The sequence below is a fragment of the Dromiciops gliroides genome, chromosome 6 (assembly GCF_019393635.1).
Source record: "Dromiciops gliroides isolate mDroGli1 chromosome 6, mDroGli1.pri, whole genome shotgun sequence".
In the NCBI taxonomy this organism is placed as follows: Eukaryota; Metazoa; Chordata; class Mammalia; order Microbiotheria; family Microbiotheriidae; genus Dromiciops; species Dromiciops gliroides.
In genome coordinates this window covers 247,460,138-247,483,546 of record NC_057866.1, presented here as the reverse complement: position 1 = coordinate 247,483,546, position 23,409 = coordinate 247,460,138, and the positions used below count along the sequence as shown (strand labels likewise).

At 39.6% G+C, this 23,409-nt stretch overlaps 1 protein-coding gene across 1 annotated transcript in view; it reads left to right on the top strand.

Annotated features, from left to right (window-relative positions):
• The window catches only part of SLC39A8 (solute carrier family 39 member 8), a 60,201-nt gene that overhangs the window by 16,215 nt on the left and 20,577 nt on the right, over positions 1 to 23,409 (top strand). Inside the window, exons 3-6 of the mRNA XM_043973222.1 lie at positions 1,861 to 2,023; positions 9,777 to 9,946; positions 15,021 to 15,143; positions 15,927 to 16,097. Coding sequence (XP_043829157.1) covers positions 1,861 to 2,023; positions 9,777 to 9,946; positions 15,021 to 15,143; positions 15,927 to 16,097 — 627 coding nt within the window. The remainder of the gene's footprint in view (positions 1 to 1,860; positions 2,024 to 9,776; positions 9,947 to 15,020; positions 15,144 to 15,926; positions 16,098 to 23,409) is intronic.

Below are 23,409 nucleotides of genomic sequence, written 5' to 3'. Positions count from 1 at the left end.
TTACAGGTGCATGGCTCTTCCTGTAAGGAAATTGAATTTCTGCTTTTATTGTTTCCTAGAAATACAGTAATTTTACCTACTCCCCTGCAGGACACATATATTTTCTTAGATATTTGCTTTGTTAGCCACCATCCTTTTCTGGACAATTTCTTACTTATCTGTTAAGTTTTGTTTAAATCATAGCAAGAGGTCAAAATGGATTAAAGCCCAAAGCCTGAAAAGTCTGATTGCTGGGCAGTGCTGCTTGCTGATGAATATTTTCTTCTTCTTCTTCTTCTTCTTCTTTTTTGAATATTTTCAAGATAAATAATCAAGAATAGACCAGGACAGGATACTCTTAAAAATAACTACCATTAATCACTCCTGTATCTGCTGCTGCCACCTTATGGACTTAAGTGGGTACTGCTGGCCTCACATCCTGCATCTGCTTTCCCCCCAACAAAGTGTTATCTTCTCCCCTTTGCTAAGAAAAGAGCTGTCAGTGTCATTTTATAGCCTGTGGTTTCCATCCCAGTGAAAATGTCTGCCCAAATTCTGTGTATCATTACTGAGTTTAATAATGCATATAGCCCATTTTGACAATGACAATTCTTTGCAAGTGTGATGTAGCAACACAGGCCTTATACTGATTCCCCTCCTCTAGGTATGGGAGGTCTTGTTGTCACTGTGACAAATGCCTCAGCCTAGAAAGGCAGATTGTTAATCAACAGATATTTATTAAGCACCTTCCTTGTGACAAAATTTGGATGAAGGATTGAGGTGGGGAGATTAGAGGTTGTGAGACCAGGGGGGAGGTGATGAGCTGACCCGGGTGGTCAAAGGTCACTGAGAGAAAGAGAAAAGAGAAGAGAAACTAAGACTCCTTGGGTATGCTTGTAATTAGGAGCAGTGGTGATCACCTAGCCAGGATACTGAGAAGAGATCAGACAGGTAAGAGGACATTGAAAGAATCCAGAATGCCAAAGAGAGGGAGAGAAGTGGAGTGGATAAATTAAAAAGAAAAAAAAGAGGAAGACATGTAGTAATAGAAAGGAAACATTTAAACTGTAAGGCATTCATTCACAGAGGGTCTGCTACAAAAACAGGTTCTCATTAAAAATAGTAAATAATGATAGCTTTTTAAGGTTTGCAAAGCACTTTAATAATATTGTATCTTCAAAAATCCTAAGAGCTAAGTGTTACTATTCCCATTTCACAGATGAAGAAATAGTAACACTTAGCTCTTAGGCATCATACAGGTATTAAATGACTTACTCAGGGTCATGAGGCCAGATTTGAACTCAGGTCTTCCTGATTCTAGGCCTAGTACTCTTGTCCCTGAGCCTCCTGGCTGAGAAGAGACTTTTAGGTCCCCTGCCTAAATTTCACTAGCCCATGTGTTAGATATCCTTTATAGCAGGGGTTTTAAACCTGGCATGGGTTACCTTGTTTTTTAAACATCTAGACAACTATTTCAATATAACTGGTTTCCTTTGTAATTGTATTTTACTTTATGCATTTAAAAAAGATTTTCCTCAGAAGGGGTCCAGAAACTTCACCAGATAGCCGAAAGGGCATGATATGAAAATGATTTAACTCTTGCTTTAGCACCACTCCGATTTTTTTTCTCCCCTGCTTTATGAATGCAGATCAAGTCTCTATTTTTTCTTCTTTTACTGTCACAGATGGATTTTTAATTCATTTGGTGATTTTTTTTTTACTAGTATCTTGTTTTTAGAGAATACAAGACTATTCAGTAACTTAAATAGAGGAATTATTTAGAGACAGCTTTTGGAGTGCCTCGGGATGAATTGTTCCCTCATTCTTTTTTCTGTAGTTTTATTATTATCGATGTGATTTTCTTTGTTTCATTTTTTGCAGTGTTTGTCTGCTGAAGAGATCTTTTCCATTTACGGACTCTCCAATGACACAAGGGTCAACAGTTCTAACTTCTCCACGATATGTCCAGCCATCTTACAGCAGTTGCCGTTCCACCCTTGTGATCACCGTCTAAAATACAAATCCAGACCATCGCCTGCAGAAAGTATGTCACTTTCCCCTTGGTAATGGAACCATCAGAAATATGGTGGTTTAAGTTTTATTTCTGGCTTTGTCTCATAATTAATCTGTTAAAACTGCTATTAAAAGGAGCTCATGGGGGCAGCCAGGTTGTGCAGTGGATAGAACACCAGCTCTGTAGTCAGGAGGACCTGAGTTCAAATGTGGCCTCAGATACTTAACACTTACTGGCTGTGTGACCCTGGGAAAGTCACTTAACCCCAATTGCCTCACAAAAAAAAAAAAGGATCTCATAAAAGTGAATGACTGGGGATTGGTTAATGGCATAGTTGGCTATGTTATAGGTGACTCTTGTTAAAAAGCTCAAGACTATGGTTGGCACCATTTCAGAAACCGAGTAAAAACTGAATTCCTGTGGTTCAGTGGCATTGATGTTTTTATGGTCTGTCTAGAACTAGGATATGTATTAAATATTTGATTCATAATTTACCACTTGATTTAACTTTTTCTATCAGAATTTCAAATTTAGGACCATTTCCTTTCTATTATTATTATTATTATTTTTGGTGAGGCAATTGGGGTTAAATGACTTGCCCAGGGTCACACAGCTAGTAAGTGTTAAGTGTCTGAAGCTGGATTTGAACTCAGGTCCTCCTGACTCCAGGGCCAGTGCTCTATCCACTGGGCCACCTAGCTGCCCCGATAATTTCCTTTCAATTGAGCAAACCTCAATTAACTTCTCACTAAGCAATTAATACTCTGTATGCTGTCTCCCAGTAGATTGTGACCTCCTTGAGGGCAGGGATCATTGCTGCCTTTCTTTATTTCCTTAGCACAGTACCTGGCTTTTTTTTTTTTTTTTAGTGAGGCAATTGGGGTTAAGTGACTTGCTCAGGGTCACACAGCTAGTAAGTGTTAAGTGTCTGAGGCCGGATTTGAACTCAGGTACTCCTGACTCCAGAGATGGTGCTCTATCCACTGTGCCACCTAGCTGCCCCTAGTACCTGGCTTTTATAGGCAGTTAGTAGCTGCTTGTTGATTTGATTAAGGATGAGGTCAAGTACTGGAATTATAGATATGGAAAAAAATAACACAGTCCATGACTTCAGGAGGTCATACACAGAGGCATAAGACACATTTGTAAATATGATTGATATAAGGACAAAAATAATAAGGGCAAGAGAGATCCAGTAAGATACAAGAAAAATTAAAGAGATCATTTTCAACTGAGGAGATCAGAGAAAAGACTGTGGGAAAAGTTGAACCTGAGTGGAGTCTTTAAAGGAAGAAAATTAACAGGTGAATGGAGTACATTCCAGGCAGGAAGAATGGTCAGTATACCTGGAGATGGAAGAGAAACTGGACACAGTCACGGGACAGCTAGGAGTCCAGTTGGATCGTTCTATTGAGTGGATGAAGAGGAAAATGCCATGAAATAAGGGTGAGATAGGTCAGAGCCACTTTGAGGAACATCTTCAATATCAAGCTGTAGATAACAGGGAGCCAGTGAAGACTTGGGAGTGAGACAGTGACATATAGCAACCTCACTACAGTAATTTGGGACAAGATTAGAGAAATGGCATAGTGTAAATTGGTACTGTTAGATTTTGTCTTTTTAAGTTTGAAATAAATCCTTGTTAAATAGCAGTAATTCTATTGACTTCTAACCTTAATGAACACACTGCTGTTAATGTAGGTTTAATTTAACTGTCAATTTGTTGTTCAGTTGTTTCAGTTATGTTTGACTTTTCATGACCCTATTTGGGGTATTCTTGGCAAAGATACTGGAGTAGTTTGCCATTGCCTTCCTTCACTGATTTTTTTCTCTTTCTTTTCCTTTCCTTTCTTTTCTTTTCTTTTTCTTTTTTTTCTTCTTTTCTCTCTTTTTTTTGGCGGGGCAATGAGGTTTAAGTGACTTGCCCAAATTCCTACAGCTAGTAAGTGTCAAGTGTCTGAGGCCTGATTTGAACTCAGGTCCTTCTGAATCTAGGGCTGGTACTTTATCCACTACACCACCTAGCTGCCTCTCCAACTGATTTTACAGATGTGGAAACACAGGCAAGAAAGGTGAAATGACTTGCCCAGGGTCACACAGCCTGGACTGGTCTGAGGCCAGATTTGAACTGGGGAAGATGAGACTTCCTGGTTCCAAACCCAGTGCTCTATCTACCAGGCTACTTTCTTTTGGTTTTGTAAACTGCGTGAGCACAGGGGCTTTGCTTCTTTCACAGGCAGGTGGCAGAAGGCATGAATAGTTCCATGGGAAGTGCCTTCAGACCATGGTCTTACACTTTTTGGGCTGGGGGGGTCCTAGCTGCATCCTTCTCAAAACTGACACTAGGGGCAGCTAGGTGGCACAGTGGATAAAGCACTGACCCTGGATTCAGGAGTACCTGAGTTCAAATCCGGTCTCAGACACTTGACACTTACTAGCTGTGTGACCCTGGGCAAGTCACTTAACCCCCATTGCCCTGCCAAAAAAAAAATACAAAACAAAACAAAACAAAACAAAACCTGACACTAAAGGAAATTCTGAACACTGTTCCAGATGTGTTCTGAATAGAGTGGCACACGATAGGACCACATCTTCACTATTTCAGCACAATGTGTCTTTTAACAGAGCTCCAAATCATTAGTTTTTTTAAACTCCTATGTCACACTCAATTCATATCAAGTTCGGGGCCCATTAAAACCTCTGGATCTTTTTCATACAAACTGTCTTACCAGCTCTCCTTAGCCCTTTACTTAATGTACTTTTGCATTTGAAAAGATTTACTTGTTTTTTAACCTAAGGGAAGAAATCTTTATCCTATTTGTATCCAGATCCTGGAGTCAGGAAGACCTCAGACATTCCTTACATGTATCACTCCTTACATGAGTCGCTTAACACTGCCTATCTTCATTTTCTTAACTGTAGAAGGGGATAATGAAAGCACTTACCACCCAGGGTTATTGTTAGAATCTATGCTTAACAAATGCTTGTTTTCCTTTTCATCCTATTAGATTCTGCCTGTGGTTTGGGTCCTTTGCTTCTTCTTCTTTTTTTTTTTTTTTGGTTTGTTTGTTTTTGGGGGTAGGGCAATGAGGGTTAAGTGACTTGCCCAGGGTCACACAGCTAGTGTCAAGTATCTGAGGCTGGATTTGAACTCAGGTCCTCCTGAATCCAGGGCTGGTGCTTTATCCACTGCACCACCTAATTGCTCCCGCTTTGATTCTTGTAAATCATGGCTAAATCACTCGATGTTTTGCTTCTTGCAAGTTGCTACACACTGTGCCTCCTAGGTTTATATCTTCTTTTATCCCCATCTTTCTCTGCTCTGGGTTGGTCTGAAGCAATCCAAATAACTGAGCGGGACAGGGGAGACTGGTTCTAGACCTGGTTCTATAGAATATCTGGTTCTAGACTTGATGATCTGTCATGGACTCCTCTCTGGAGGCCCTTTGCCCCTAGGACCCGCAGTCTAGGCCTTCTCAGCCTCCTTTCATGGGCCTTCTTACAACCCTGGGTATTTTTTCTGAACTTTTAAAAACAAACAAAACCTTTGCCCTCTTGGGGTCTGGGCCTCTTTTAGGCCAAGATCATTTTTATGGCAGGGTTAACAGATAACAATTTGGGATCGTTAGCATTTCTTGACCCTTCTAACTTTGCCCCCTCTTCTGATTATCTGATTGCTGAGAAATGAATTTACTTCCTCTCCTTTCTAGACTTCATACTTTAAAATAAAATTGAACCTAAAACCTATGGTATCTACCATGTAAGGTTAAATTCTAACCCTCTCCATTTCTCTCAAGACTGCTACTGTCCCCGCCCCATGCACATTACCATTTCTTCTTTGTGTTTACAACCCCTTTCCCATTTTGAGAAAGATAATTGCCTTGGGTCAGGAAGACCTGACTTTAGTACCTCCCTCTGACATATACTGGTTGTGTGTGGGTAGCTAGGTAGCATGGTGGATAGAGCACTGGCCCTGAAGTTGGGAGGACCCGACTTCACATTTCACCTCAGACACTTAGTAGCTGTGTTACCTTGGCCAAGTCACTTAACCCCAATTGCCTTAAACATCCAGGGCCATCTCCAGTCGTCCTGATACATATCTTGCCACTGGATCCAGATGACTCTGGGGGAGAGAGTGAGGTTGGTGACTTTGCACAGTCAACCCTCTCTTAAAATCCATTGCAAGTCATGACATCACCCCCAATCTCATGGTCCTCTTCAAGGACCAACAATGATTGGCTGTACGGCCCCCCCCCCCCTTTTTTTTTTTTAAAGTGAGGCAATTGGGGTTAAGTGACTTGCCCAGGGTCACACAGCTAGTAAGTGTTAAGTGTCTGAGGCCGGATTTGAACTCAGGTCCTCCTGACTCCAGGGCCCGTGCTCTATCCACTGTGCTACGTAGCTGAGTACAGCCCTTTAGACAAGTGTCTGCTGATCTAGGCAACTCTCAGTAGCCTGTGTTGCAGAGTAGGTAGAAGCCTTTATCACCAGGGAGTTCCCTATACCAGTGACATTCCATAAGTCTTCTCTATCCTTAATGACATGGTCAGGTAATGGGTATACTAATCATACATTCCTATGACATGTCAGAAAGCAGTTCCTTACAAAAACCTGTGGGCTGGGTAATAAGTGCATCATCGTCATCATCATTAATAAATACTACTAATAATAAATTCAGCAACAACAACAACAACAATAATTCCAATTACAGATACCAAACTGAGGCCAGTAATTGGCATTTATAGTACTCGACTATTTATAATTTGTTCATTTCTGTAATAGATGGCACAAATATTATTATCCCATTTGATAGATGAACAAACTGAGTTTAAGTGATTTGCCTATAGCTGGTATATCAAAATCTCAGAATTGAGATTTTTTTTTTTGGGTGAGGCAATTGGGGTTAAGTGACTTGCCCAGGGACACACAGCTAGTAAGTGTCAAGTGTCTGAGGCTGGATTTTGTAACGATTGGAATGGCGCCACCTGCTGGAGACTTACTGTAGAAGGGTTCCACCCATGAAACGAAGGTCTTTGAGGGCAAGACCAGGAGTCTTTTCTTTGGCGTCAGGAAGTGACGCGGGCTAGTGGGAGGAGGAAGGAAGAGACTGGCGCTCCGGCTCACTCTCTTTCCTGAGGACGCCGATGGAGAAGGGAGCTAGAAATGTGCTCTCCCTTTAATAGACAGGAATCTAGGCCTTTTCTTTTCTCTTTACCAAATTCTCATTCTCCTTAATAAATGCTTAAAAGTCTAACTCTTGCTAAAGCTTATAATTTATTGGCGACCACTCATTAGATATTTTAGACAGTTTAGCTAGAATTTTAGCCCTTAACAATTTGAACTCAGGTCCTCCTGAATCCAGGGCCGGTGCTCTATCCACTGCACCACCTAGCTGCCCTGGAATAGTGGCTCATGGGTAAATGGGAAACTAAAGATAGTTAGAATGGTAGATGACTGCATCTCAAGGATGGAGTCACACTCAGCCTTCCTTTTCCCACTCCTGTCACAGGGCAGCATGCTGTAGGTGGTAGTCTGAATGGTCAGGGGGCCCAGATCCCACAGAGGACCTGGATTGACAGGGTTTTGAGACAAAAGGCCTCCTGTGGCAGCTGTTGTGTCATGGGTGGGGTGACAGGGTCAGGGAGCATGAAGCAGTAACAAAAGGGGTAGGGGTCTCTAAAAATTGGCCTAGTTAGGATGAGGAAGGTGGAATTAGAGCTATGCCATGTCAGCAAGCTTGCTGCACAGTTTCAGTAGCCAGTTTTAACTAGAACTGGGTGCCTTTTAAATCTTAAGCAGACCAGAGTTAGATAACAAGGAAGACAGTCAGGAGAATGGGGCTATTCAGGCTGTAAGAGACCTAAGTGGTCATCTGTTCTTACCTTTATCTGAAAAAGAATCCCCACTAAAACATAGCCTTCTTGCTTGAAGAAACTCATTGGGGGGGGGGGGCTCCTTACTGTCCAGTTTGTCAGTCCTCTGAGCAACTGTAACCCAAGGAAAGGCTTTTCTGAATTTGTTTCTTTGATACTTCTCCCCACTATCCTGAGTTCTCTCTAGACCCCAGCAGAATGTCTATTTCTACTTTTTCATGGCAGCCCTTCAAATCCTTGAAGGTGCCTCCTCCAGGCTGGATTTGAATAAGGACTTGTGCTCTTATGCACAAGTGCACTAGGGTAGTGTTTATCATGTTGTCATGAACAGTTCCAAGAGTTTTCCCTCATTCAGTTTCCTTATATGCTATAGCAAAATACTTTTAAACTAGTCAATTATATTTGAAAGCATCCTGAAATGATCAGGGATTTTTCCCCCCTATTAACTGGACTTAAGATGAAAAGCTTTTCTTTCCGCTCAAGTCATCTCATTGTAATCATCATTAGCACTTACTGTGTGCAATAGGCATATGTTTATGATGACAATCTGATTTAAGTGGAAAGTGAAACTTTTTGTGTTTCTAAGTAGTTCTCTTTGTCCTACCCTGGGTGCTAAGGGTTATTTCTTGCTATTTTACTCTGGTGACATATATTGCCTGGGGTCCTCATGAAAATGCACATAATACTTTAAAAGAATAACTTTGTCTTTAAAATGTAGTCTGAAGTAACATCTTCATTCAAATCCTTTAATTCACAAATCAGAAAATCCTCCCTAGTTATTACTATTTTCTTGAGCTGCCTTTTGTCCCTTTTTTGCTTGTCTATATAGTAAATTTTTTTACTTGTAGTCTTTAAAAGTAAACCGATACTTTACATTATCAATTTATTAAAAGTATTTTATTAAACTAAAATACTTTACACTATCAATTTATTAAAGCCAAATTTAGTCAAATCAAGGTAAAAACTTTGAATGTAAGTTCTCCATTTTATTTTACAATAATGGCCCGATTGTCTTTCCCATGTGTCAGGGTAGTAAAGGCCCTGGGTGTTAGGCTAACTGCATTTACTAATTCTTTATTCAATTATTATATACACTCTAGCAGCATGCATGAGGGTTAAGTGACTTGCCCAGGGTCACACAACTAGTGTCAAATATCTGAGTTTGGATTTGAACTCAGGTCCTCCTGAATCCAGGGCTGGTGCTTCGTTCACTGCTCCCTATTAGTGTCTTTGTTTGTTTTTTGTTTTTGTTTTTGCAGGGCAATGAGGGTTAAGTGACTTGCCCAGGGTCACACAGCTAGTTAAGTGTCAGGTGTCTGAGGCTGAATTTGAACTCAGGTCCTCCTGAATCTAGGGCCAGTGCTTTATCCACTGCGCCACCTAGCTGCCCCCGCCCTACTAGTGTCTTTAAAGGTTTCACTGATATCCTTCACATCTGTGTCTAATAGTCCTTTGCCCAATTGGTCTTGGAGCTGGGAAACTTGGGTACAAATCCTGCCATTGCCTCATGCTGTCTGTGCATCCCAGGATCAATCACCAAATCTCCCAGTGCTCTAGGCCATTTTCCCTTAAGATTAAATTAAAGGGAAGGTGCCCACCTGCAATGATCAAATTCTTAGCTGGGATTTCCTTTTGTGAGTGATATCACAGAACTAGTCTCTTATGTTAGCAAATGTTAAAATGTAGTTTTGCTGCTTTAAAGAAGAAATTTATTAGGGAGGGAGGGAGAAAAATCTGAAATTGGAAAGCTTGTATAAACAAAAGTTGAACTATCTTTACAATGTAACAGAAAAAAAATAAATAAAATATATAAAAAAGAAATTTATTCTAAATGTGTTTAAGTATTTTCAGAATTTGAAGCACATTCTTTATCAAACTCATCCTTCATCTTTGTTGGTTTTCATTCACAGTGTGGGGATATGGATTTCTTTCGGTGACTATCATTAACATGGCATCTCTCCTGGGACTGGTTTTGACTCCATTGCTAAAGAAGCCATATTTTCCCAAGATTTTGACTTATTTTGTGGGACTGGCCATTGGGACTCTCTTTTCAAATGCAATTTTCCAGCTTATTCCAGAGGTAAGGTTTTTGGCTATTTGTTTATGTACTTTAAATAATAACACGGTGCCCAGTTTTCTTCTTCAAAATAGTCTTGAGCCCCTTCAGTTACAATAATCCTCACAGGAGCTATGTGGATTGTGTCCCATTCGAGGGAAAGTTGAATCCTAGCAAGATCACAGGCTTGTCCTAAACTACAGAGAATATCTGTTTTGGGAGACAAAAATGACCATTCTGGGAATTCTGGCCACCAGTTCATGCTCAAAAAACTTCTGTATACCTCTGAGGAGCTCAAAGATTTTTACTGTTTTGCATTTTGGCAAGCCCAGTTTTTCAATACAGTGTTACCATTTTATTTTAAGGTAGACAGTGTTGTCATATTTACTCAGAAAAGACAAGAAAATACCCATCGATATTTACTTTACCTAAAGAAGCTTGGGGATAACAGAAGATCAGTTATAAACATTTCTTTCAATCAAGGGCTACTGACCCACAGGAAAAATTCTCTTGAAGGCCACACAAATAAAACTGCTGTTACCATTTTTTTCTTAGAAAATATTCCATTTAGCTACTCTTAAAATTAAAAGCAGTAAACATAAAATTATTCAGGAAATAAAATAACATTTCTATACCCTGGTCAGTGAAGGGAGAAAAAAGGGGTGGGGGGGGAGGATTTGAAATGTCACTGAAAAGGACAGAAAAAGACAGGAATGGAGACAAGGCATCAATTTACATTGAGGCACACAATGGCCTACACCCAGGTAAAGAGACTGATAAGAGTAGAGAACAAAAAAGGCTACCGTGAAATAACATTTTTCATCTTGTGGTCTTTTAGAAATTATAAGTAAAATCTTTTAAAGCCATGCAAAATTTTCACAACCATCAGTCGAAATGGGAACATCACTTTTTGGAATAATAAAATTCAGTTTAACAAAACAACATTGTGGGAACTTGGGCCCAGTCTGTCATTCGACAAATGAGGGACCTGAGGCCTAAAAAAGACAGAATGTAGCCAAGGTGACGGAGCTAGTAATGAACCAAGCTTGGAATCCAACTTTCTTACTCTTTTTCCATATGTTATTCAGCTTTCTAAGCCAGGGAAATTAAGTCAAGAGCTGGAATTTTCCTGAAGACCAGAGTTGTATCCCTGAATTATATTGTTGATTTGTTACTTTAAAATGAGTGGGAGAGAGGGAGGGAAAGAAAAAAGAAATTTACATGATTAGTAAAATTATATATGTTTGAAAGGAATAGCAAGTTGTTTGTAGTAGATTTGCAGTCTCATGTGCAATTATCTTTAATTTTACTGTGTTGTGGAAATGCTTGTTTTATTCCAGAAATTAAAATTAAAAAAAAAAGAGCAATATGCAAAATGGCTACAAAGAAAACAGAACCTTTCATTTGTATAGTAAAAACCACCTTCACATGACATACTGAAGACCAAAGTAGTTCTGAAAGAGGAAAGGATCATTAGCAAATTTATTGAGTGGGTCCTGTTTATGACTTCTTATCAGGACTAAACTTTATTTATTTTTTATTTTTTTAAGTAAAGCATTCTTTTCTGATGTCACCATAGCTTCCCAAACAAATGCTTTCTTATTTGGCTATTTCATGTCTTGACACCTAAAAATCAAGGAAGATAATATTTTGGGGCTAATAAGTGGTCAGTAGGAGGGAGCTTAAATCAAATAATATGGATATGTATTTTAATTTATATAGTTTATAGAAGAATGTATAATTGATATACCTTAGTACACATATAGATGAGAAGCATATAGGTGATAAGAGGGTGGCCTTGGAGCCAGGAAGCACTATACCCTTTGAGTACAACCTCTGGCAGCACCTCCTATGTTGGGAAGGCTTCCAATACATGGTGGTGACAGATTGTCTGAGGTCTTTTCCACAAAATTTTCTTCACCACCAAGTTGGATGCTACAACATGTGAAATCAGCTTCCAAAGTGTGGACTCTTCTTCATCTGTTATGTGCCCTGGATTCTTGGACTAACGTTTGGTGATGTCCTTGGACACCTCAGAATCCTATGTCTAAATGCATAAACTACATACAATAGTAAAGGAAACTAAATTACACTTATTGAAATATTGGGAAAAAAATAAGCTAATGTACCCCATATTAAGAAAGTTTTTTTCTAAAACCTGGAGGGGCTGTGGTTTGCATCAATTGATGGAACACCCAGATCAGTGAAATCATAGTTCTTTTGAAGCATTGAAGAGGTCCATGTGTCTATGGACAAATAATATGATACATTGTGGATAAGGCATTTTAAAATCATGTATCATATAGTTGCATTGTATGTATGTATGTAGAAATACATAAGTATGTAAACATATCCTTTATATTTCAATTAATTGGAAGGCCTTTTGACATTCTGTTATCAAATTGAAGTCCTTAAAAGACTTATCCATCCTTAACTGCACATGTATCACCTCTATCTGATTGTTTACCTCTTCAGAGAGGAGGCAGGGGAGGGAAAGAAAGGAGGAAGAGAATTTGGAACTCAAAACTTTAAATAAAAATGTTTTGTTAGTTTTTTTTTTTAAAGGCTTAATCTTTAAGGAAAACTCTGTGCACTAATGGAAACATAAGTCTCAAAAGAATGAGTTTAGTGAATGCCAGTGGCCCGAAGTGCCCAGAAGTGGGCATTGGAAAGGCCTTCTGGAAGAGGTTAGCATAACAACTTACACCTTTCATCTCCCATTCTCTCCCTACACACTGATTCATTGACACTGGCCTCCTTTCTATTTCTTGAACAAGACTCTCCATCTCCTTGGGCATTTTCACTGGCTGATTCCCATGTTCGGAATACTCTCCCTCCTTATCTCTACTTCCTGGATTTTCAAGCTTCTTTTGGAAGCTTCCTTCCTTTCAATTACAGTATCTTCCCTTTGTTGATCATTTTCTATCCTGTATATATCTTGTTTGCTCATTAGATTGCAAGCTTCTTAAGGCTGGGTCTGTCTTTGTATCCTCAATGCTTAAGCACTTAATAAATGTTTATTAATTAACTGATTGATGTCTGAAATTTGTATAGCTTATCTTTCTACTTCAATCGTAACTTTATTCTTTTATTCTTTTTTCTTTTTCTTGGGGAGGGGGGAGGAGGAAGGGCAGGGCAATGAGGGTTAAGTGATTTGCCCATGGTCACACAGCTAATAAGTGTCGAGTGTCTGAGACCGGATTTGAACTCAGGTCCTCCTGAATCCAGGCCCGGTGCTTTATCCACTGCACCACTTGGCTGCCCCCAATCATGACTTTATTCTAACAAGGGGTCCAGAGGCTTTACCAGATTGCCCAAAGATGTCCATAACATTGTGAGCAGTGCTGCATTCACATTTTAAAAAGTTGTTTCAGCTTCATAATGACCTAATAAAGTAGGCAGAGGGCCAATGCTAGGTTTTTAATTGGTCAGAAAACTGAGGGCATCCATACGTTATGCCTCATCCTTATGTTATTGGCAGATCTGGGATTTGATAGCTGTCTTGTGGACAGAGCAATGGCCCTGGAGTCAGGAGTATTTGAGTTCAAATCAAGCTTCTGACATTTAGTAGCTGTGTGACCTTGGGCAAGTCGCTTAACCCTGATTGTCTTTAAAAAAAGAAAGACAATAGCTGTTCTGGTACTTGATTTCAAGTTTCCTTGAAATGGTACTAGCATTGCTGTATGCCAATTAGGCATCTAAATACACGAGTCTCTGAAGAATAAAAAATGAATATTGTAACAGAGGTCATGGAAGTAGCATATGGCAGGTGCTGGGAGCAAGCTACAGTATATATCCAGTGAGGAACTTTAGAGAAGAACAGGACTAAAACATGACAAAAAGGAAACATCTGATAGGAAGAGAAGACAGGCTATTAAAGTGGCAGGACTAGGAATGGTGGCTGGATAGCCACTGGAACATTCATTCACTATGTCAGGGAAAAGGAACTAAAAGTCTGGTTTCCCCTGGACAGTTTAATTTGCATGAAATGCCATTGACAAACTTAAGGAGGGTCATACCCACTGAGTAGGCCAGTATGGGTTTCTATCTGATGAGATAGCAGCTCCATTTGAGTGTGAATGGTTTTGCCTCCTCCCCCAATGTTTGTCAGATGTGAGCTTTATAGTTCAGTGTGGTCCAAGTGGTGGTTTTTATCTTTTTAATGTTAATTTTCCTTTTTTGGGGGGGTGGGGTGGAGGCGAGTGTCCTGTTTATCATAGGGTGGGTTTTTGGTCCTAACTTTTTTTTTCTTCTTGAAATAAACATATCAATTCTTTAATTTTTCTAAGGACATTTCCTTTGTTAGCTTCCCTCTGCCCCCTCAATCTCTCTTCCTTATCTTTCACCCCAAGCCCTGCGTCTTCTCTTTTTTTCCTCCTTTAGCTTTAAGGAAAAAAAAGTGATTGTGGAGGTTTCAGAGTAGGGATTTGTACTCAGATCTAATCCTTTTTAAAGAACAGATATCCAGAGATAGGTTTTAAGCAATGACAGTGAACTGATTTTCCATTTACATATTATCTCTAAGATAGTATTATATATATATATATATATATATATATATATATATATATATATATATATATATATATATATATATAAAATTTTTTTTTCTTTTGGTGAGGCAATTGAGTTTAAGTGACTTTCCCAGGGTCACACAGCTAGTGTTAAGCGTCTGAGTCTGGATTTGAACTCAGGTCCTCCTGACTCCAGGGCTGGTACTCTATCCACTGCACCACTTAGCTGCCCCGATAGTATTACATTTTAAACTTGATTGTTCACTAATCAGAGGAGAGGGGAGGGTTTTCCAACTTTTACCTTTCACTGCTGTATTACTCCTTTCATTATGTGTGTTTTTCTGGTTGGTTGAGTTAATTTGGACTCCCTCTGGAATATGTCATAGTGATTATCACATTTTTTTTTTTTTGCACATGTTTACAGGTATTTTGGAAGACAAATCCACAGAGTTGTGTGGATGGGGAAAAATTGACCTTGCAATCTTGGTTCTAATTGATGTCATAGTAACTATGGTATTTGATTGTCTTTCTGTAGTTAATTTGAATTACTCAGTTTTATTTAAATTATTATTCCTTCCTTTCAGGCATTTGGATTTGATCCCAAAGTTAATAACTATGTTGAAAAAGCAGCTGCCGTGTTTGGTGGATTCTATATTCTCTTCTTTGTTGAACGAGTGCTGAAGATGCTATTGAAGACTTATGGACAGGTAAAAGTGCTTTCTATAAAAGGTCTCTTCCTCTTTTGGTGTTTTGCTAGGCACAAATGATGTAAGCAAATGAATTTATAGTTGCAGGTAATAGAATTAAAATTAGTGAACACGTTAACATGACAAGTTACTGTTTGCTTTGTGCAAAGATAAAAATGAAATGTTGAGTAACAGAGGTAGTTTGTAACCATTCTATTTCAATGTATTTCTACATCTTCGAGGAAAAAATCATTTGAATTGTAAGGGCTAAAATTCTAGCTATACTGTCTAAAATATCTAATGAGTGGTCGCCAATAAATTATAAGCTTTAGCAAGAGTTAGACTTTTAAGCATTTATTAAGGAGAATAAAAATTTTGTAAAGAGAGAGAGAAAGGCCTAGATTCCTCTCTCTATTAAAGGGAGAAAGTATTTCTAGCTCTGATTTCTGTCAGAGTCCACAGGAAAGAGAGTGAGCCAGTGCGCCAGCCTCTCACTTCTTCCTCCCACACCTCCCACAGTCACTTTCTGACACCAACGAAAAGACCCATGGTCCTGCCCTCAGAGGCCCTCTCCTCATGTTGGAGCTTTCCTACAGTAAGTCTCCAGCAGGTGGCGTCATTCCGATCGTTACAGAATCTGAGCAATGGGACATTTTAAATGGAGAAAAATGTATATTTTAAGGATTGTCTTCAACATACATATGAACCAAATATGTGACTAGAAAGTGGACTCTTTTGTTTACTTGTCTTGAGCAACTTGTATCTTGATCTCTGAAATGTGTACTTTCCATTTTTCCTCTACAGAGTGATCATGTTCACTTTCAGAGTGATGACTTCTTTCCTTCCCAAGAAAAAGCAAATGCCCCAGCCCCCAAAGCGGCTGCCATCAATGGAGGAAAATGTTATGCAAACCCAGCAGTAACACAGCCTAATGGACATCTCCATTTTGATAACACCAGTGTGGTTTCTCTCCAGGTATGATGATTCTTTCATTTTCTTACTTAATTTACTTGAATGCTTTCCTTCCCTTTCCATAGAATATTCTGACTATTCTAAAATTCTCCAAGAGGGAGAGGAGAGTTGAGGAATTATGGTGACTTGAATCTTGACTCTGACAACATTGTCTTTCAGATTCTCACTTCTTTATGAGGAAGAGTGACTTTACAAAGGAATGGTGACTCACCCCAAATTGCACAATAATAAGTGGCAAAGTTAATTAAAATCTATCTTCCTAATGCTTCTCTAACAATTCTTCCAGGCTTAGAGCTAAAGACTCCTTTGGTTGATTGAGAGAAAGAAATTGGAAGAGTGGGATGAGTTAAAATTGGAAAGGTCTGCATTTACATTCTAAAGGTGTCCTTTGCTGTTTCAAGTTTGGGCTTAAAGCACCTGTGGTCTAGGGAAAGAAGGTTCAAAGAGCAGTGATAGTCCCGACCATTGATTATATGCTTCTGCAGAGCTGGACACACATTTGGGTGGTGAAGAAGAGAGGGACAAATGGTAACCCTCTGACTGGGTTAGAAGAAGGTGAAGAGCAGGGGTCCTTCATCTTTTTGTGTGTCCTGGACTCCCTTTGGGAGTCTGGAGAAGCCTATGGACCCCTTTCGCAACATATTTGTCAAAGCATAAAACTAAAATATATAGGATTATAGAGGAAACCAATTACGTTGAAATACAGTTATCAAAATATTAAAAAGTTCATAGATCTCAGGCTAAGATTTTTTTTTTTTTGGTGAGGCAATTGAGGTTAAGTGACTTGTCCAGGGTCACACAGCTAGTGTTAAGTGTCTGAGGCCTGATTTGAACTCAGGTACTCCTGACTCCAGGGCCATGCTCTATCCACTGTGCCACCTAGCTGCCCCAGGCTAAGAATTTCTAATTGAGATAAAGAGGAAGGATAGCAAAATGCAGCTAAGGGGGAATAGAGAAGTGCTGACTAACTTTCTTTTCCTATTAAGCTAGCAGCTAGCAACTGTTGACTTCCTTTAATTTATCACGGTACTGCCTTATAAAAAGTGTTTTGTTTCGTGGATCCCTTATTGGGTAGATGCTTCTGGCCATCAAAAAGGAATGGGCAGGAAAAATAGGTGGGGAAAATGTTGCTCTTGATTCTGGTCTCAATATGTTCAGATATGAGGGGAAAATATGTGATACAAGAGATTGGGGAGTAATATGATTGAATATGCTTATTAGAGCCATGATGGACCCAGTTCTTGCTTTCATTGCTGTGTTGGTGTTTGGGAATGAAGGGAAAGAAAGTAAAACCTCAGCCTGCCAACATCAGAGAATAAGCCACCATCTCCTGAAACTACTTTTAAATTTTCTTGTCAGACTACATGGAAAAGAATGAAAAGTTTTTTTAGTAAGTGTTCAAGCTCCCCCTGGAGGAGAAAGGGAGATATGACCCAGAAGAGATTAGGAGCAGCTCTATCTTAATTGTTTTGTGGCCCTAAAGTTATGAACTCCTTTGGAGGCTGCATAGCTGACACCTCAGTCTCCATTACCTGCCCCATCTTTTCTATGATTTCATCAGTTGCTCAGGTGGGGAGATGGGAAATCAGTTGATCATTCTTCCCCACACTGATTTTTAAAAACATTTTATTTATTTTTTTTCTGTTACATGTAAAGATAGTTCTCAACTTTTGTTTATACAAGCTTTCCAATTTCAGATTTTTCTCCCTCCCTCCCTCCCCCCTCCCCTAGACAGTAGGTAATCTGATATAGGTTTTATATATATATATATATATATATATATATATATATATATATAATAACATTAAACATATTTCTACATTAGTCATGTTATAAGAGAAAAATCAGAGCAATAAGGAAATACCTCAAAATAGAAAAAACAACAGCACTAAAAACAAAGCAAATAGTATGGTTCATTCAGCATCTATACTCCACAGTTCTTTTTTTTTTTTTCCTGGATTTGGAGATCCTGGAACCCTTCTGTACCATTGCATTGGTGAGAAGAATATAGTCCATCACAGTAGATCAACACACAATGTTGATGATACTGTGTACAGTGTTCTTCTGGTTCTGTTCATCTCACTCATCATCAGTCCATGTAAGACCCTCCAGGTTTCTCTGAACTCCTCCTGTTCGTTGTTTCTTACAGCACAATCATATTCCATTGTATTCATATACCACAATTTGGCCAGCCATTCCCCAATTGATGGGCATCCCCATAACTTCCAATTCCTTGCCACCACATACAGAGCAGCTATAAATATCTTTGAACATGTGGGTCCTTTTCCCTTTTCCATGATCTCCCTGGGAAAAAGACCCAAAAGTGATATTGCTGGGTCAAAGGGTATGCACAGCTTTATCGCCCTTTGGGCATAATTCCAAATTGCTCTCCAGAATGGTTGGATCAGTTCAGAGCTCCACCAACAATGCATTAGTGTTCCAATTTTTCCACAGCTTCCCCAACATTTATTATCACATTGATTTTTGTAAAGGAATTTAATCCACAGTTTGCTAATAATCCATTATCGGGCACCTCCTTTGGGCCACAAACAGGGTTAGAGGGAAAGGAAGATAAAAATGAAACAATGTTTCCTCTTAATAAGGAAACAACAAATTTCAGCCTATTTATGCAGAATTTGGTGATTTGCCTCTTTATGTGGCAGTAAACTGATTTATATTCAGCAGAATTATTCCTCCTTACATGAATTATCAAAAGTAGTTAGCATCAGGGGCAGCTAGGTGGCGCAGTGGATAGAGCACCGGCCCTGGAGTCAGGAGTTACCTGAGTTCAAATCCGGCCTCAGACACTTAAAACTTACTAGCTGTGTGACCCTGGGCAAGTCACTTAACCCCAATTGCCTCACTTAAAAAAAAAAAAGAAGTAGTTAGCATCTGTCATATTGGGAAAATATGATTTCTCAGTCACATCTTGGATATGTAACCTAGGAAGATAACCAACCTCTCTTTTTCATCTCTGGTCAATAGCCACCTAAATACATCTTGGAAAGGCATTCACCAAGTCCTACTACCTGCTTCTTGATTGTTGGAGTTGACTTTCCTGAGAGTGGCACCTGTAGATTCTCCAACACATACACTAGAACAAAGGAGGAGACTTCCTTCTGAGAGAGGGACTACTTTATATTTATTACATAACTAACTGAAATCTGTTCCTGCTCACTCATCAAGGTTAGCTTTCTCCTCTTCAGATTAGATTTTAGAATCCATTCTTCCATTCTATAAAGGAACTTTTTATTAATAACCTGGAAAGTAGAGAAATTCTTTCATTCCCTTAGCTTTGGTATTCAGAAGTCCCCAAGTTTTCCCTCAAATCTCTCATTCTAGACATCTACCACTTAAATGAATCTTACGTGTCAGTCCATCTGATCATCCCAAATATTCTTTCTACTTTTCCAACTTCATGCTTATGGTCAAATGATTTCTCTGCCTGGAACACCCTTCTCTAACATCTACCTAATTCTAATGAGAAATAGTCTGTATGTATCCATAGAATTTCAGCTTGCATCACTCATGGTACTTAAGTATAATTCTTAATTTGCTTAAACTTGGGGTAAAGGACCTTTTCTTTTTGTATTTCTTAGTGTATGGAGCAAACTGCCTCAGTTTACCCAAATAACTCGAGGAGACCACCAAGTCAAGCAGAGAAAGATTTATTACATTCCCACAGGAATGGGCAAGCTCAATGCCTGAGCCGCACCAGCTAATACATGCCTTGACCTTATATAGGAATGTTGGTCAGAGGGGAAGTCCCCACGCACACTAGGTCGAGCTCACAATCTAACATCCAATCCTGTCTCACCCAGGGTGCGTGTTCAGCTTGCGATCAATGTATGGAGACATGCATACGTGTTCCAGGAACAAGGGGGAAAAGGGGAGGGGGAACAAGGTCAAACCAAAGGAAGAGGAAACAGGGGAGTGACAGTCAGATGTTTCAGATCTCACAGTTCCCACTGACTCCCCTCTCCCGGCCCCTGTCTCTAAAGATATTCAACCTGAATAACAGGAAGAGTCACTCAGGTGCTTCAGCATTGTTCTGTAGTCGTGTTAATTCTAGAAGGATGACAGGGTTAAAATTTATCTTCGGCTATGTTGGGAAGAAAAGAATAATCCATTGTTGGGGACCCCAGGGCCAAGGGGATTCTGCTCTGAGAAAAAGAGACATGTCACTTAACATCTGGTCTCAACTTAATTGCTGCATCCTGTGCCGAACCCCATCCTTTCTTCTTGAGTCCCGAGTATTGAATTGGTGGGCTAACTCCCTGACCCACTGACTGGGGTTCTGACACATGATGGATTGCAGACAAAACTAATATGTAGCTGACAAGTGGGGAGACTGAGCAGAAGTAAAAATACTGTTAATTGGCAATAAAACTTAAAGGAGACAGTGAGAATTTGACAAGCAATAAACTTCTAAACGAACTATACTGGGGCAGGGCTGGGTACCTTCCAGACCCCATCCTCAGTGTTTAATCTGACTCAAATCCATAATCATATCATACATTAGTATACATACCTTGTGCTGAGAATTTATCCCAAATATTCTTCATTATGTTGGACTTAAACTTTATGATTTTCCTTTCTTGTTACAGGTAGATGGCCTATATCAATCTTATAGTTATTGATAAGTACTTACAAGTAGAATGAACACACAAGGCAACATAATTTCTTTTTTTAAAATTAAAAAATTTTTTTTGCAGGGCAGCGAGGGTTAAGTGACCTGCCCAGGGTCACACAGCCAGTAAGTGTCAAGAGTCTGGTGCTGGATTTGAACTCAGGCCCTCCTGAATCCAAGGCCTGTGCTTTATTCACTGTGCTACTTAGCTGCCCCCTTCTTTAATCTTCAATTCAGAATTCTCTCATGTTGTATTGAGATTCTTTTATCTCTACTTCAGTGTCTTCTGGTTTTTCAGTATTTCTCCTTGGCATCATCTTTCTTCAGTTTCATAATCTTTTTGTGTCCATAATTTCCTGGCAGCTAGGTGACACAGTGGATAGAGTACCAAACCTGTAGTCAGGAAGGCTCATCTTCTTGAGTTTAAATCTGGCCTCAAACACTAGCTGTGTGAACCTGGGCAAGTCACTTAGCCTTGCTGTCCAATGAGCTGGAGAAGGAAATGGCAAACCACTCCAGTATCTTTGTTTGTTTGTTTGTTTTTGCTGAGGCAATTGGGGTTAAGTGACTTGCCCCGGGGTCACACAGCTAGTAAGTATTAAGTGTCTGAGACCTGATTTGAACTTAGGTCCTCCTGAATCCAGTGCCTATGTTCTATCCACTGCACCACCTAGCTGCCCCCACTCCAGTATCTTTCCCAGGAAAACCCCGTATTAGGATCATGAAGAGTTAGACAAGACTGAACAATAACAAAAAAATTAGCTAAATGTTAACCAAGTAGGGTCAGGTGGTTTTTTGTTTTGTTTTTGTTTTTGTTGTTTTCAAATGAGGCAATTTAAATGAGGCAATGGCAGTTAATTGACTTGCTCAGGGTCCCACAGCTAGTAAGTGTCAAGTGTGTGGTTGAATTTGAACTCAGGTCCTCCTGCCTCCAGGGCAGCTGCAGCACCTAGCTGCCTCACTAGCCTTACACCAATCTGATGCTTTCCTCAACTGAGAGCTGCCTTAAGATTCCCTTTCATAGCAAGTAAACTGAACTGGAAGAATGTTTTTTTAATAACAGCCAGAAGGTATTACCTCCTAAATCAGTGTGCATTATGGTACTTTTCTGGGAAAGTAGTATAGCCCTGAACTTCAGGCAAAGAAGCTACGACTTCCTGTATTTTGCATTTTTATTTTCCCAGTAGGGAGTAACCATCTATTACTTCAATGAGATTTTTTTGGGGGGGAGGAGTGGGGCAATGAGGGTTAAGTGGCTTGCCCAGGGCCACACAGCTAGTAAGTGTCAAGTGTCTGAGGCTGGATTTGAACTCAGGTCCTCCTGAATCCAGGGCCGGTGCTTTATCCATTGTGCAACCTAGCTGCCCCTCTTCAATGAGATTCAATGAGATTTCTGTCATTATGGGTAGTCTCTCTTCCAATATCAGTTACAACCTGCTCATGTATCCTTGTTTTTATAAAAATGATTATTGTCCGTGTGTTTCATTCCCTCTCCATAAATCTGTAGTTATATGATACAGTGGACAGAGCACTAGGCTTGAATTCCAGAAGATTTGAGATCTGATCCTGCCCCAGACACTTAATAGCTGTGTGGTCCTGAACAAGTCACTTAACCTGAGTCTGTTTTGTCAAATATATAGTGGGGTTGGACTTGATAGTCCCTTCTACCTCTATATCTATGCACTTATGATCCTATGAAACTGGATCAACCCAATACATTGGAGGCTTTTCCCTTGTTTTCCTGCTGTTTCATGGATAGCCCTGCAGGGTCTTGCTTGTCCCTCTACAATCTCTCCCTATTGTTACTAGGCTGACTTACTTCCTTTCCTGGTCAACCAATCATGACCTGGATGATTTTTGTTACATCACTTCTCAACCAAATCATTGTTGGCAATGTGCTGAGGCCCACATCCATCATGTGTGTCTCTCCACTGCACTTTGAGCATAGTAATGCAGAAAAATTCAGAGACTGACTATTTCCTTCCTTCTCTGATTCTTATTTCCCAGTAGTACCCTTTTGCTGCATTGCACAAAACCTAAAGTTTTATTAAAAAAAGTTCTGAGCTCTCCAGATATGAAAATAACCTTCAGATGGTAAGGAGGACAGTAGCATTCTTTTCTTTCAGATGTAAGAAGAGTGAATCAGAAGTTTGAAACATTTGCTGTCATTCAATGGAATATAACTTGAGACCAATTTAATTTTCCATTTGCATGATAACGTTGCCCATCTTTTCACTGCTGATCGTCTGTGAGAATCCTTGAATTATGTCACACTCTGTGAGGCTAGCAGTATCTGTCAAAGTCTGACACATCCAGTTCATTTGAAAGAACATTAAAAATGAGTGTGAAGCCTTAAGCATGCCGAGAGAATATTTGATGGTAGTACTATTGAAATAATTGGGACTCAAGCTACCATCTTTTAAAAATTAAGGGTCACAGTTATAGTTACTGATAATTTTAGTTCCACAATTAAAATTTAATGACCACTTATTAAGTACTTATTCTGTGCTAGGTGATGGAGTACCAAGATTGATAAACACTGGCCATCCTGTTGCCATTCTGTATCATTGTCTTTGCTACAATGGAAGGTCAGCCTCCATGTTGAATGACTTTTGAGTTATTGGCTACTCTTTTTCTTTGGGCTTCTCTTTGTCTGTGTTTACTTTATTATTCTTTCCTTTATGC